The 15,011-nt window shown below is 38.6% G+C and overlaps 1 protein-coding gene across 1 annotated transcript in view; it reads left to right on the plus strand.

The window, feature by feature from the left end:
- The window catches only part of GFRAL (GDNF family receptor alpha like), a 16,623-nt gene extending 2,191 nt beyond the window's left edge, over positions 1 to 14,432 (plus strand). The window contains exons 2-6 of the mRNA XM_010144989.1: positions 1,394 to 1,528; positions 8,319 to 8,471; positions 9,957 to 10,391; positions 11,835 to 12,162; positions 14,165 to 14,432. Of these exons, the coding sequence (XP_010143291.1) occupies positions 1,394 to 1,528; positions 8,319 to 8,471; positions 9,957 to 10,391; positions 11,835 to 12,162; positions 14,165 to 14,432 (1,319 nt within the window). The remainder of the gene's footprint in view (positions 1 to 1,393; positions 1,529 to 8,318; positions 8,472 to 9,956; positions 10,392 to 11,834; positions 12,163 to 14,164) is intronic.
- The last annotated feature ends 579 nt before the right edge of the window (positions 14,433 to 15,011 follow it).

Raw genomic sequence — 15,011 nt, forward strand, 5'->3', positions numbered from 1 at the left:
CCTACACTATCACAGGTAAAGTCCATGTCCAGAAGGGGTGGCATCACCTCTAAACACATTCACCTCTAAACAGGCTCCTTAAGATTGTTGAGAGTGATATTTGATATTTAATTCCTTATTTCTGAAATGTGTCATTGGAAACATTTCATTTCTCTGAATAGTGTCTGGACAAGTCCTGAAGGAATATTTCATGCCTCTTGCAGATGGTCTTTAAGGAATTAAACAGTGCTGGAAATGCCTCAAATTCATATGAATTTGCTGCAACATAAGGAAAATAAGGAGACTTGGTCTGGGAGATACTTCAACACCTAAAGAGAACTCCCCCATCAGGTGTTCAGCAGCTGATTTGATAAGGCCTGAAATCAGTGTCTGAAACTTAATTTCATAGTAAATTAAGACACATGGTTACCAATTAGATGTTGTGTTACCCTGGGAATGTTGATGCAAGAGCTAAACCCCGACTGATTTGTCTTTTCTTAGCAAGGCAATTTAATTTTCTACTGATAAGCCAGAGGTGGTGCTGGTTTAAAATTCTTCACCTTGAAACCTCCATATTAGTCTTCAATTTCAGAACTTTTTAATGCAATTCATCGTGAGGAAAAACTTGCTTACTTTGAAGGTGACAGAGCACTGGAACAGGCTGCCCAGAGACATGGTGGAGTCTCCTTCTCTGGAGATATTCAAAACCTGCCAGGATGTGATCCTGTGCAACCTGCTATAGGTGAAGCTGTTTTAGCAGGGCATTGGACTTGATGGTCTCCAGAGGTCCCTTCCAACCCCTGCCATCCTGTGATTCTGTAATTAACATGACCTTTATGTTCAGTGCACTCAGGGAAGCAGATAAAGACATAAATGTGGGGATGGGTTCAAGAAATTAAGCATCTGTGAATTAAAAATCAAGAAGGTAAAGAGTACTCTAATATGAAATAAAAACTTTTGTTATCCAACAGTTGTATAGCTGTCAAATCCCTTTCACCTGTCTATTCATAGGAATTCCTGTGCATTCTCTAGCTTGATGAAATTGCAGTCCAGATAAAATGCTGTTTCCTCTGAATTTTATACTGTCGTCCTTTATGTAATTTATTATGGAACCCAGAACTGCAGTAATTTCTATGTATCTATGGACTGATGTCATACGTAGCATTGGCTGATGTTATAATACTGGGGTAAAAACAATACAAAATATGCCACACTACAACTTTGAGAATTTAAAATTAAAATTTTCCAGTTATGAAACTGAAGAAAAGTTTTTGTCTGTTAAAAAGTAACTTAGTAGAAAATTTTAATCTATATATAAATGACAATAAATTATACTGTTGTAATCTAAGTGTAAATGAAAAGGGCCAGTCCAATAACTATTGTATTAGATCGTCATTATATTCTGTTTTTACAGTGCTGTTCATGTGCTTCACAAGTATATCTACTGCCCAGACTACTGATTGTCTGCATTTGAGGGAGCAATGTATAAATGCTGCAAATGGATGTGAGAGAGTCTGGAATGTTGTTGAAGATCTCTGCAATATTTCAGGTAATTCTTTATGGTGTACACAGCTTTTTGCTGGGTTTTTTTTTTTTTTTCAGTTGCTGAATGGTTGTATATTCATAGTTTATCATAATATTGCTGTGGTAACTGAATGAAGTCAGTGAGATTTCAAAGAGAAAATTATGGCAGAGGACAGTCAACTTCTGAAATCCTTTACGGTAGCCAATATTATTTTCAGTAACAGTCATATTGTCTCTTCAATAAGGAGATAAATGAAATTTCTGGACTATGAACAAAATCAGAGTCTGAACTAAGTCAAGAAGTCTGAATTCAGCAGAAATTATGCTCTTGTGAGATTCTGTTAAACAAAGCCAGCATGCAGCTGGGAGGAAAGTTCCAACCTTGCTTTCCATAGTTCAGAGGAGTTGCTCTGCTCCCTCCCTAGAAGTGTTCAAGGCCAGGGTGGATGAGGCTGTGTACAACATGATCTAGTGGAAGGGGGTGTTGGGGCACTGGAACATGTCCCATCCCTGAAAGTGTTCAAGGCCAGGTTGGATGGGGCTTTGAGTAACCTGGTCTAGGGGAAGGTGCCCCTGCCCATGGCAGGGGGTTGGAACTAGATGATCTTTAAGATCGATCCCTTCCAACCCAAACTGTTCTATGATTCTGAGATCTGTAATCTCACATGATACCAAAAATGTAGTGGTTACTTTGAATAATTTTCAAATGTTGTATTAGAATAAGAAACAAATCGAATACAGCATGCTCAAAGAAAGTTGTGTTGTAGGGAGGTACAGAGTGATTCACTTGCAGGGAGTGATGGTACGATAAAGTGCAGGTTTTGATGCAACTAAGCTTCCTTGAATTGTTAAACACATTCACACATAAATGAAAGCAGAAAATAAGACTCTGTCTCTGTTTATTGCACTTCCAATGCTTGGTGCATCATTTCCAAGTAAAGGATGTTTTAAGTGGGGGAAGACCAGGTATTAAAAATCTGACCTGAAACTCATCCTAATCTAAATGGTCCTTTCTCTTCTTGAACAAATATTTGGTACCATTCACCTTCTCTCTCTTTCTTTAAATCCCTCCAAGACCATGCTGTTAAATATTGAGTATTCAGTTGCTAGGTGCGGTGAATATGGAAGGGAGAAGAGTGGTAGTGTCATTAGAGCAAGCTAGTAATGACACCTTCATTGACCGATAAATGTCAAGGACCTTGATCTGCCAAGGCTACCAGTACTAGAAAATAAAATGGGCCAGGGACTATTTTCTGGCCCTGAGTTCAACTGTCATGGGGCAGCATATATCCATACACCTAAACTCTCTTCTCCCCACACTGGTTTCACAAAACTGCCTTTTGGGAGTGACTTCAGGCCAATGCACATTCTCTTCATGGTCTAGCTGGCTCAGGCCAGACTGGGTACCATGCAAAAGTACAACAGTATAGACACAGTCACTGGCCATTAGCCTAGCCCATGCCTTGGTCCTGTTCATAAATGCAGCCAAGAGTATTTAGGTACATTGCTGCCATTTCTAGCAACTTAATTACCTGAGGCATGTTCTCTGTCAGTGGAAATCAGAGGTATCTATATCTCCATGGAAACCTCTCTTCTCCTTGTATTGACATTATTTGAACAAAACCAGCCCTGTCCTGATGCCATAATCTGTTCTGAGCCTCAGCTGCAGCAGAGTTGATAAAGCATATGTCCCTCTGTCTGTCTTGATGTCAGGACCACGTTTCATATTTGTTCTGTGAGAGAAGCTAGGCAGCAGAAGATGCTGCCTAGCTTCATCCTCAATAGCCCATTGCTAGAACATTCACCAAAGTGAATGCAGTGTGAGCTACCTATCTCTGATTTGTTGCAGAGATATGAACCCAAGTGTCCCAAGTCACAAGGCAGTAATCAAAATAATTAGAGCAGAAAATTCTCCAAGGGGTCCTTCTTAGTGTGTCCTGTTCCAGAAACATATCTGCTTTGCAAAGAATGACTGAATACTTTTAAGAACAGACAGAGTAAATGAAAAATACATGATAACCTAATGGTTAGAACAGTCCCCAAAAGGACAGGGTTTCAGTTCATGTTCTATTGAGGTTTTAAATATTTTATGTGAAGTGGAACAGCTTCAAAAGATATGGCTGCTACTCGAAAAAAAGTATTGGAATATGCAGTACTTTCAGGCTCCACATAGTGGCTTAAAGATGAGCTCTCTGGAACTAAACCTTTTCCCCAAATCAGAAGAAGCTGAATTTGCTTCTCTCACATAATTCACAAAGGTGTTAGCACCAAGACTACTTGACTTAAAGATCAAGATTTGTACTGTAGCCTATTCTTCCTCATACCATGCAACCAGCAGAAGTGGGCTAGCATGATGACTTCTGTGGCCTTCCCTTTGGATTTGTTGCATTGACCCATAACATGTGATTTCCCTCACTTATTCTCCTATGTACTTATTTACTGTTAATAATGGTATTTGTAACTGGGTCAGACAAACCTTCTGCAAATAAACCCTTCTTGTGATTGCTTTTTTGGATTTGTTTGTACATTTCCTTAGGATAACAGCCTATGGCAAGGACTCTTCACCATTGCAGAGGACAGATAGTGTGTTGGGTCTAGGACAAACTATTCTAAATGTGCTTATTAGGTGCCATGACCCCAGAGGGTGTAAACTCACAGTCAGACAGCTGATGGTACCTCTCAGAGAGCCCACAGAAACAGCAATAGAAAATCTACCAGCAGCGTTATTAATAAGAGTAACATCATACTGACTGTGAAGGGTGCTCTACAAGTGCAAGACTAAAAATATCATGGATGAGCTCTATGAACGGAAAAGGGCCTTCAGTGCTAAGCATGAGTATGTTATTTGGAGGCAAAAATACTTCTTTTGCTAGTTACTTTATGGGAAACCTAACTGCAAATTATAATTATACTCCTACTCTGTGTATGAATTTAGTAACTCAGTCCATCAGCCTGTAGCTTCCAAGTTAAATAAGTGCATTATCAGAACCTTCATCTTTTATTCTTCAGAGCAGGTCTGGGGGCACTCTCCAGATGACTGCCTAAGCCATACCTTTCTCTGTCAAACTGTCCGTCACTGATCCCCTGCTACTATAACAGCATTTTCAGAATCTAAATGTACAGTCCTCTGAATCCAAGCCTTCTTCCACTTGCTCTTCTGTTCCGAGATACAGAAAAAAAAAAAAAAGAGAGGGGGTGAAAATGACTAGGAGTCAGCTTCTAGGACAGGATGGAAAAGATTGAAATCTTTAATTGTGATAGAATCAAAAAGTTTTCACTTTGAAAATGTCAAAAATGTTTCAGCACTGCAGAATGAAGATTGCAAGGTTTGAGGTTTTCTAGATTTTTTTACTACTTTTTTTTAAATGGAAAAAAAAAAAAAGAGAAATTTCTGAGCTCTGATTTAACCATAAAGAGTATACACTTAATTTTTCCGACCTGGAGACATATGAGTTAAAAAAAAAACCTCAGATCACTTAAATATGAAGGAATCACATTTTTCATTAATTTGGAAGACTATTTTTCTTAGAATAACAGAATCGTTGAGGTTGGAAGGAACCTCTGGAGATCAAGTCCAAACCACCTGCTTATGCAGGCTCAACTGCAGGCTGTCTTCCAGGACTCTGTCCAGATGGATTTTGAATATCTGCAGTGACTGAGTCACCAAAATCCCCTTGGGCAACCTCTTCTGCTATTAGACCACCCTCATATTAAAAAAAAAAAAAACAAAAACCTGACCTTTAAATGGAATTTCTTCAGCTTGTACCTCTTGTCCTGTCACTTGATACCACTGAGGAGTCTGTCCCTGCCTTGTTCACCCCACTCCCATCAGGCATTTATACACACAGATACCTGTATCGGTATGTCCCCGAGCCTTCTCTACTCCAGGCTGAGCAATCCCAGCTTTCTCAGCCTCTCCTTGTAGGACACATGCTTCAGTCCGTTAATCACACCTGTGGCACTTCGCAGGGGCCACTTCAGTATGCTCACGTCCCTCTTGTTCTCAGGAGCCCAGCACTGGACCCAGCACTCCAGATGTGATCTCACCAGTGCTAGAGGGGAAAACCCAGCACTTTCCTCTGCAGTCTTCAGATGCAGTTGCCACTGAGAGATGACTGAAGACCTGACTGTGCAAGAACAGAGATTATTACCTTTGAAGTGTCAGCTTGTAATCTGTCATGCTTCTATCTGTGGTCCCATGTACATAGATTTTGTACATATAAATATATCTAATTAGGAATAATGGCTGCTGAGTATTAGGTCAGAGAGTGTTGTTTTATAAATGCCTTGGAAGCATATGTATAAGCTAAAATATATTACCTAGAACTAATCAGTGGTAAAACAACAATAATTGAAAACCAGCAATAAAATACTTTCTGCTGTTCATCACAGCTGAATCAACAGAGTGCACAAACAGACCAATATTGATAATAGGTTAGTTCTACACAGCTTTCAAGAGGCCAGGCAAAGGAACCCCATAAATCTGATGTGCTTCCTGATTCTGCCTATGCCCTTTGTATGTTCATAGCCCCACAACCTACATCTCACCCCCTAGTTGTCAGCTGCTGTGATTCAATCCCGTGAGTTCACCACATTCAGGGACACTGAACACAGGCCCTGTACCTGACTCCTAACCACAACTTGTTAGGGTTATGAAGACAGATGAGTTAAGTGAAGCTGCAGTGCTGCATAAAATATACTGCGATTTGTGTTCCTTATTCTCCTGCCTCTGCTCACCTCCAGCTTTGAAGTATCCTCAGGACCTTAAAGAAGACAGTCATAAATTTTGTAAATTACCTAGTTTTTACACAAGCCCCTCCTGATATTTGCCGCTCTTTTTCTACTGCTGGAATTTGTCCTCCCGAAATTGTCTCCTGAAATTTTTTTGGTTAAAGGTAGAGTAGAACATCCATGCCCCCACCTCCATGGGCCTCCATAGTTTCCATGTGACCACATACTTTCCAGCCTATTTTTATGGTCAGGAAGTGTTCTATGACCTTCAGTACATCTCCTGAACTCCTTGGCTATGGAAAAAAGAAAAGAATGTGAAGGACTAGGGGTCAAGGCCATCCTCTACTTCTAAAAATGCAGAGGGCAAGTTGGATTTGGGGTTGGAGAGATACAGGAAAGCCTGGGCACCATCACCTCCTCCTTTGCTGATAGGGGTGAAGTGGGAGCACAGGCTGGGAACAGTACCTCTTGCTGGACTTTGGCATCCCCCTGTAGCAATGAACACTTTAATACGTCCCCAAACTCTCCTTAGTCAGCAGCAGCAGCTGGAGAAAAGACATTATAGATTCTGTTTGGAAAAGGATTTTGGGGTGGCAGAAGGGGGATGTGCACTCTGGAACAGCTAATACTTATTCCTTCAGGCACAGAGAAAATACATTGTTTCCCCGTGCAGGCCTTCGCCGAGACTGCCTTCCGCTGCTGTTTGTGTCAACAACATAAAAATGACATTAATCACATTAAAGCATGTCCGTGGCAGTGGTGACACATGGCTGCTGGCTTTGTAGTTTTACTACAGCACATGTTGCTCCACGCTAGTCACTGAGGAAGCAGAACAGACATTCCTGTTGACAGGGCAGGGACAGAAGCATATGTGCTCAGTAGGTTAAAATTGATCCTTCTGCTGTCTCGCAACCAGCCTGGGATCTTGGAGCCACATACTCCTTATCTTACATGTTGTGAGGTACTTAATATCTTCAAAGTGAAGAGAGGAAGTGTGTTGGTTTGGAGACCTACATACCTGTTTTGACAAGGTAGCCCATGGCTTTCACAAAATAAAATTTTCTTAGGTGGTATTAAATTGATTCTTCTGTAACTTTCTTAAGTAACTTGTAACTCAAGCAATATAAGTAATGAAATACTTTTAAAACCTTTTAGTCCATAAATTAGAGGTGTCATTGATTTACCTTCGTACCACAAACTACTACATGGTCTTTAATTTTACTGCACATACAAGGAAAATATGACCTGACAGCCTGTGTAAGTGTCTTTGTCATTGAGCTGAAGTGCATCTGCGAGCAACATGCTTGAAACTGGACTGGAAAACTAAGGCTTCTGTCTATATTTTTACATTAACTTCTCCCTTATTTTTACTATTAAATAAAACCCCAAAAACCAAACCAGAATGTTCTTGGACTACTTTAAACTTGTTCTCATTACTGCCAAACTTCGGCAGTAAAGTTGTTCCCTATAGGGTAGCAGTCCAAGGGCATACCCAAATGGATGAGTATTTGTAGGCTCGTGCCATGAAGATCTGAACTAGAGATGGCATCCCTCAGGATGGAGCTAGCATGACCATTATCGGGGGACTGTGCCTGCTCTCCTATGTCCCCTCTCTTACTCCATTACGTGGCAGTACGTTACCCTACACTGTGAATTCCCATCCCTCTAACAGGCACCTCGCTTCTACACAGGACCAAGGTGAGTGTCTCCGTGCCTCAGTTCAGGATGTGCCCCTCGACTCCTATACACTTTTTTAGCTTGGTCTCTGTGCCTCATCTACCTAGAATAAAAGGTATGAGTTTAAGTTCTTATGTACTTTGAAAATGAGAACATAAGCAGACATTCTGGCAATGGGTCAGATCAAATAAAAGAAGGCAGTATTGTATCCACAATTTTATTATATTGCTCTGAATATGATTTAAAATTTGCAAATTATGACAAGTTTTCAAACAAAACTAAGTTCAAACCATCTTCTCTTGGCAAAACATATTATTTTTCTGCTTCAATTGAATTATTTTATGTAACTATATCCCTTAAGCATTCAGAAACATTAACAACATTATAATTTTAATGGTGAGTTCTAGGTAATGGATGCAAGGCAGAAGATGCTATTGGATGTAATAGAATCATCCAGGTACTGGCTGATGAATTCCCAGAATTTAAAAACTGTGTCTGCACTACAGATGATTTCTGTAGCATCACAACTTTGCTTGGGAAACAGTGCAGTATTAATAAAGGTAACTAAACACAAAATTTTAATTATGAAGAACAAAAAGTAATATATAATTTGGTAACCCTTGTTTTAGATGGATTCAGGTTTCTTTGCATGTATCTCAAATCCGATAATTCCCTGCCACACCAAAATTAGTTTTGTCTTTTCTGTGATATTTACACTCCAACATGCATATGAAAACAATGCCGTATCTGCTTTAAAATAAACAAAACCAATAAAATGCATGTAAGAAATTAACATAATTTCTAAAGGTCTTGTGCAATCCACTGGAAAGCAATAGTGACTCTAAAATCTGTGATGAGGGCTTAAGCATCACTGGATTTATGTTATATGTAGAGAGACACATCTAAAGACCTTGTGAATGGGAGTGTGAGTGAATGGGGGTGCACAGTTCTGCAGTTGTGTCACACTGTGTTACGGGAACATCTTTGCTGCAACTAGGAGAGGTCACTGGATATGGGAAACAGTTTCTACCTTCATACAGACATACAGAATATATAAACTTCATCTTTTTAAAAATTCTGTGGTAATCAGTGGGCCCAGCTCTTTTAAATATATTTTTTTATTTTTCCAAGAACTCTTTTCCCTTCAGAAAGCCTATCTCTATAATTCAGAATTACTTAGTGCATGAAAGGCTTGCAGTTTGTGGTCCAATGTCTCCTGGAGTAATGAACAGCAAAGCTGACATCAGAGAGGTAAAACGAGCCAGTGCATGAGAATCTAGAAAGTGAGCCCCAAAGCTGATTCCTGGTGCTAATACATCGTTCCCTGCTGCCATGAATAAGTGTACATCATATGGTAGTAGAATGTATGGCTTTATTGCAGAGGAAATAATAACATCTTGATCTGTTGCTCCTTGCCCCAAACAAGAATGTAATGACAATGTTGATGTCGTTGGAACAGTTGCTTTTGCTTCTAGCAAAATGAAGTACTTTTATATTTTTTTGCTGATAGAGGTTACATTTCTCACCCATAGAGTAAAAGGCTTGAATGGTGTTACACTAGTATTGGTTATACCTACAGATAATAGCTTATGATGTTGGAGATACTTTCAGGAGTAAATCCCCCTGGGTAACTTACATGACTATATTAGGTAATGAATGAACCATCTTCTGGAATTGCCATTCTCTATTTACAAACTGTGTATTGAAGATGATAATCCATGATATGTCCAATCTGAAGGCAGTTAAAATAATGTGAAATTAACCCCTTTATGCAGCAATTTTAGTGAGGGTTTTTCATATTACTGTTAGCTGAATTGTCAAAGTAGACTGTACTATATGGCTACTAGGACACACTTAGCACAAGGAATATTCATTAGTCTGCAAGACTCTGAAATTATTCTGTATTTACATACAGCTCAGAATGAAACTAGGGCTGTTTCATTCATTTTATTGCATTAAGACAATTTCCTTTTCCCGAGTTTGTTTTGAGCTGACCAGTGATGATGCCTGATCTTCCATTTGATTTATGTCTCTGTTTTGTACAGAATATTTGGGAACTTCCTCAGGATCAGATACTGATCTGAGTGTTAGGCAACACAGAAACCCCGAATACCAAAGACACTCAGAAGAATTAGAGAATGACTGCAGTACTGCAAAACAACGCTGTCGAGAGGATGCTTACTGCTTTTTAGTGTATAAAAGCTTCCAGCGAGCCTGCCAGATGGACACAGCAAAATGCAGGCTCCCGATGGCCAAGCAGGAGTGTTTGTCAGTGTGGAAAGAATTGAGGAAAACAGTGCTGGGAGCGTGCAGGTGCTCAGAACCACTTCAGATGAGATGCATTAAAATATGGAAGGGAATATTTAACAACGCTTGTTTACAATATTCTCAAGAGACTCAAACTTCAACAGCTAGTGAAAATGATGATGATTATGACAATGATGATGTTTATGATGAGAAAAATCAGGATGCTGACACAGGTTAGTGGTATTCCAACAGTTTGAATGCTTTCATACGTAACAATAGTGTTCACAAGTCTGTGAAAAAGGTTCTCTTATTCATTTGCAGTTTAACATTGGGAACAGGTTAGTTTTAAGAGGCTTATTTAGATGCAAATTACTAATGTGATAGCAAAATGCTAGACTGAGTGCAAATACTATCGTCCTTCAATGTGTTAATTTGATACAACCTAATCCAATTAAATCCCTTTTAGTATTACACAATAACTAGAAACAATATGAGATCAATAACAATAATTATCTAATAGTAAGAATTGTCTGCCTGCCTTGACTTTATATGGTGACAAACAGTTAGTGCTCTGGCCTTTATTTATTCACAAATCTGACTTTATACAGTGCTGAGCAGCTCTAAAAACTCTTCTTGGGCTCACAGGATCTATAATTATGTAGAGAATGTTATCAGCAGCCATTGATAAACTGTGCTTTCACCTCAAAAACTTACAAATATATTTAACAATGATTTTAGAGTTTGTTAACAAGGTGAAAGGTCCTATTTGGTCAAGCTGATTTGTTTTATTCTTGTTTATTTTTACTACTGGCCCTATGCGAGCAACACAGCCAAACTTTAAAATTAAAAACTAAGCTAAGACATGATTTATCACCTACACCTGTATCATATCTTTTTGTTCTAGACAATATTAATACAGAAACAAAATTACAATGGAGTTTATCTGCTCTCTCCAAACACAGTAAGTATGGATTATGAATCCTAATAACTGGGTTTAGATATGTTTTCAGATCGTGCACAATGTATATTGAGATTACAATGAACACTTTTCATTCAAATTACTAAGGAGCGTGGAGTCAATAGAGCCAACATCTTTTCAGTTAAGCTACTGGGTACATAAGAATCCAAAAATGTCAGGTAACAATCCTGATCCTGTTAAATTTACAGAGGCAAATCTTATGCCATAAACATTTCAGGGTCAGAATTATCTAGCTCTTTTTGGAAGCTTTATAACATAAGCTAGACATACCTAATCTCACTTTAAAAGCACAGAAATGCCATTTATAGTCTCTTTTCCACTATTTATTATGTAGCCTAGCAAAAAACTGCAAAACTATCAGCAGTTTCAGGTATCCAGTAGCCAATAGCTTCCAGAAACTGTTAGGTACTATGAAGAAACTTCCATCTTGCCAGTTTTCTCTTTCTTCTCCCTTATTTGTCTGGCAGGGCCAGAAACTTGGAGGAGGGTTGCTTATGAAGGCCAAGCAGTGGAAGGGAGAAGTATGAAGATCACAAAATAGGCCTAGAAGAGGCAATGCTGGAAGAGCTGGATCAGAGTTTGGGGGAGTCAAGCGTATTTATAATGTGAATGGATGGCAGGATGACTATTTGATGATTGTATCACTGGAGAAAGGTTTTTCTCTGATTTCATTTAAAAAAACTGTTATCCTTTTTAGCGTACACAGCAAACAGAAGCTGTTTGGATATGAACAAGGAGTGTGTTGAAGATGAAGTATGCAACAAACAGTTGTCCCTGTACCTTAAGGTTTGCTCGGTAAATAAGAAGTGCAACATGGAAGAATGTCAAGCAGCCATAAGGTTCTTCTACCTAAACATGCCTTTTGAAGTTGCCCAAATGATGACATTTTGTGACTGTATCCAGTCTGATGAATCCTGCCACAGAGCCAAAGCACTTCTGCATGGCAAACCCTGTGCAGTTACTGCAGTTCCACCTCCATCGTGTCTGAATGTAATCCACATGTGTGAAGAGAATGAATTGTGCAGGTAAGAAAAAGGATTTTGCCCAGTAAAGTGCCTGTGAATAAGGATTTGTTTAAATATTTTATATATGCATATGCCATATATCTCATCTATAGCAAATTCCTTTTCTGCACTGCATCTGTTGTAGATTATCACTTGTGTTTGACATCTTCACAGATGTCTGCATCAGCTGTGGTAATTCCACTAGTAATTCCACAAGTAAACTGAAGAGGTTCATATTCAGAAAGGTCTAGGATCTGGTGTGGTCTTTGCTTCTGCTTCTTTCATGACTCTTAACACTATTTCTGCTGGACAAACTATGCCATTGTGTATTTTCATTACAACTTCCTTCAGATAATGCCTGCCAGTCTGCACCTTTGCCCTCTAGCAGCTTGCAGACCAGACAAAGTTTGTTTGGTTAAAGTAATTACCTCTTCCACCACAGAGTCTGACCCTTTGTACCCAAGGGCCATACAACCCACTTGGCCTGTTCAGAAAACCATCTCCTATTCTTTTCATCTCAAGCATACTGATACTTGAAAAATGTTGCTCCGAAACATGTACAAAACATCAAACTCATGAAGAATAACACAGTTTTCAGATTTGATATTGTTTTAGAAAACACGCCAGAGGATTAGCCCATATACGTAGTTGTATTTAATTGACACCATTTGTGCATGGTCAGTTGGCTCACTTTGGTTTTCAGTGTAGTCACCAGTTCCCTTGTGGATTAGACCTGAATTTTACCTCAAAGCTGTGCTCAAATTAACCTTCAGTCAACAAACCAGGAGGACAAGAGACACTTGGGGTTCTCTGCAGGCTATTCAGACTGACATCAGTGGGAACTGCCCCTATTCGTGTCAAGAAAAATTGGGTTACAAATGTATGTCTGTGCATGTGCACACATGTAATATCATAATGGAGACTTGCTGAATTACCCATTATTTTGGGAACATTAGTGTTTCCTGGCTCTGACAATAAGGGGATATAATTAGCAAAAATTAGTCTGTGAATTATGGCTACCCATATCTATAAATCAGGAGGTGAATAAAAATAATTCCATTAGCACAGAGGTGGCATCTGCTTTGAAACCTTTGCTTGTATAATGAAAATATTTATGATAATGTCCTAGCTGTTATTGTAACAGTCCAGGTTTTACCATGTGATTTGCTGGTTCCAGCTATACAGTATCAACAGTAAATTAATTAGCCTTATTTTATGATTAAGGAAATAATGTTTTAATCTATTAATATGCGATATAAGATACCAGTTTATCTTTATTGTCCTCTAACATTTAATGTAAGTGATGATAAATTGGTTTATAATTAATATCTATAGATTTCTTAGTTAACTTGTAATAGATGTTTTCTATTGTCAGACACATATGACGTGTCATATATGTGTCACATATGTCATACACAGGGAATTAAAAGCCAATTTTATTCTATCCTAAAAGGAAATAATCTGAAATCATTTGAGATTATTGAGCTGGGTAAAGTTAATTCTTCTCATAATTTATCTCCACTATCAATTAATCTTTAAGGTCAACCAAATTATTTCTGATTTTTCCTGAGCCTTGGACATTTTGTATTTTGTTAGCATTCTGGAGGAGGAGGGGTTGGCATTGGATGTAGATTATTTTATGTAAAATAAATTGAATACTCATTGTTCCTGCATACTGCCCAAAAACCGATCCACTAGAACAGCACCTATTTCGGTTTCATTGTGATGCCTGGTCCTGTGTCTGCATTTCTTCTCTGAGGATCTGAGACTGTTGGTGTTCGCACAGGTATTTGCTGGACCCTGGGAAAATCTCCACAGGTGCTGATTAGAAGTGCAGTTGCTTTTTCTCAAAAACACATTCAGTAAAACCAAGTTTTTCCTCAAATTACAACTTTGCAGATTTCACTCAAACCAATTAGGTGCAAATCAGAGCAGAATTTAGGCCAGCGATCCGCAAATGTCTTTTTGTGAAATCAGTTTTTAAGCTGTCATGGTATATTTTCTTTTTTTTTTTTCCCACCAGGAAAAAATACACAGCTTTTCAGTCCAAGTGTTGGAGACACGTGACAAAAAAATGCTATGCTGATGAAGCTTGTCTTGAAACTTTAATCAATGGTGACATGCCCTGTTCTGCAAGCCCTGACTGCAAAGCTGCCTACATTAGCAACTGGGGCACCATGCTGCGCTTGGAGTGTACCTGCCAGAACTTACCTCCTGCGGAGCAGTCTTTGTGCAAGCTCTTCCATCACATGCTTCACAGCCAAACCTGCTTCAGGGAGCTCCGTGAGTAACACATAACACTTTAAACAATAACTAGTTTTAAAGAGTACAAAAATGCTGACTTACACCAAATCTTTGCTATATCTTTGCTATGGCTGATTTCAGCAAAGATTTGTATCTTTTTTTTTTAATCAAAACCAAATTTTTCTCTAAATATTTTTGGGAAATATTTTATATTAGTAGTAAATCACTAAAATCAACTATATGTCTCATTACATGAATTTGCTCAAATAAGAATAAAAGACTAATTTCTGGAGCCTATAATATTATACAGATTAGAAAAGTTACAAAGTCTTCCTGGCTTAATGTTGTACTTTGGTACAGTGTTTTTAGAATTAATATGATACATTATTTTGTTTTTTCTTTCTTCTTGAAGTCTAAATATTAGTATAGCTTACACACATTTAGCAACAGACTTCATTCCACAGAAAATAACTTTAACGATTTAAATAGGACCTCTGAAAGAAAAAGGTGCTGTGAATGGAGGCATCAGGATCTGGCCTTCAGTAAAAACACTGAGATTAACTCAGATTAAATGTATGTACTTTCTCAGAACCAGCAAAGCCTTTCATGTGGTAAATCAGCTAGTT

This window comes from Buceros rhinoceros, unplaced genomic scaffold, assembly GCF_000710305.1.
Source record: "Buceros rhinoceros silvestris isolate BGI_N320 unplaced genomic scaffold, ASM71030v1 scaffold13021, whole genome shotgun sequence".
Classification (NCBI taxonomy): domain Eukaryota; kingdom Metazoa; phylum Chordata; class Aves; order Bucerotiformes; family Bucerotidae; genus Buceros; species Buceros rhinoceros.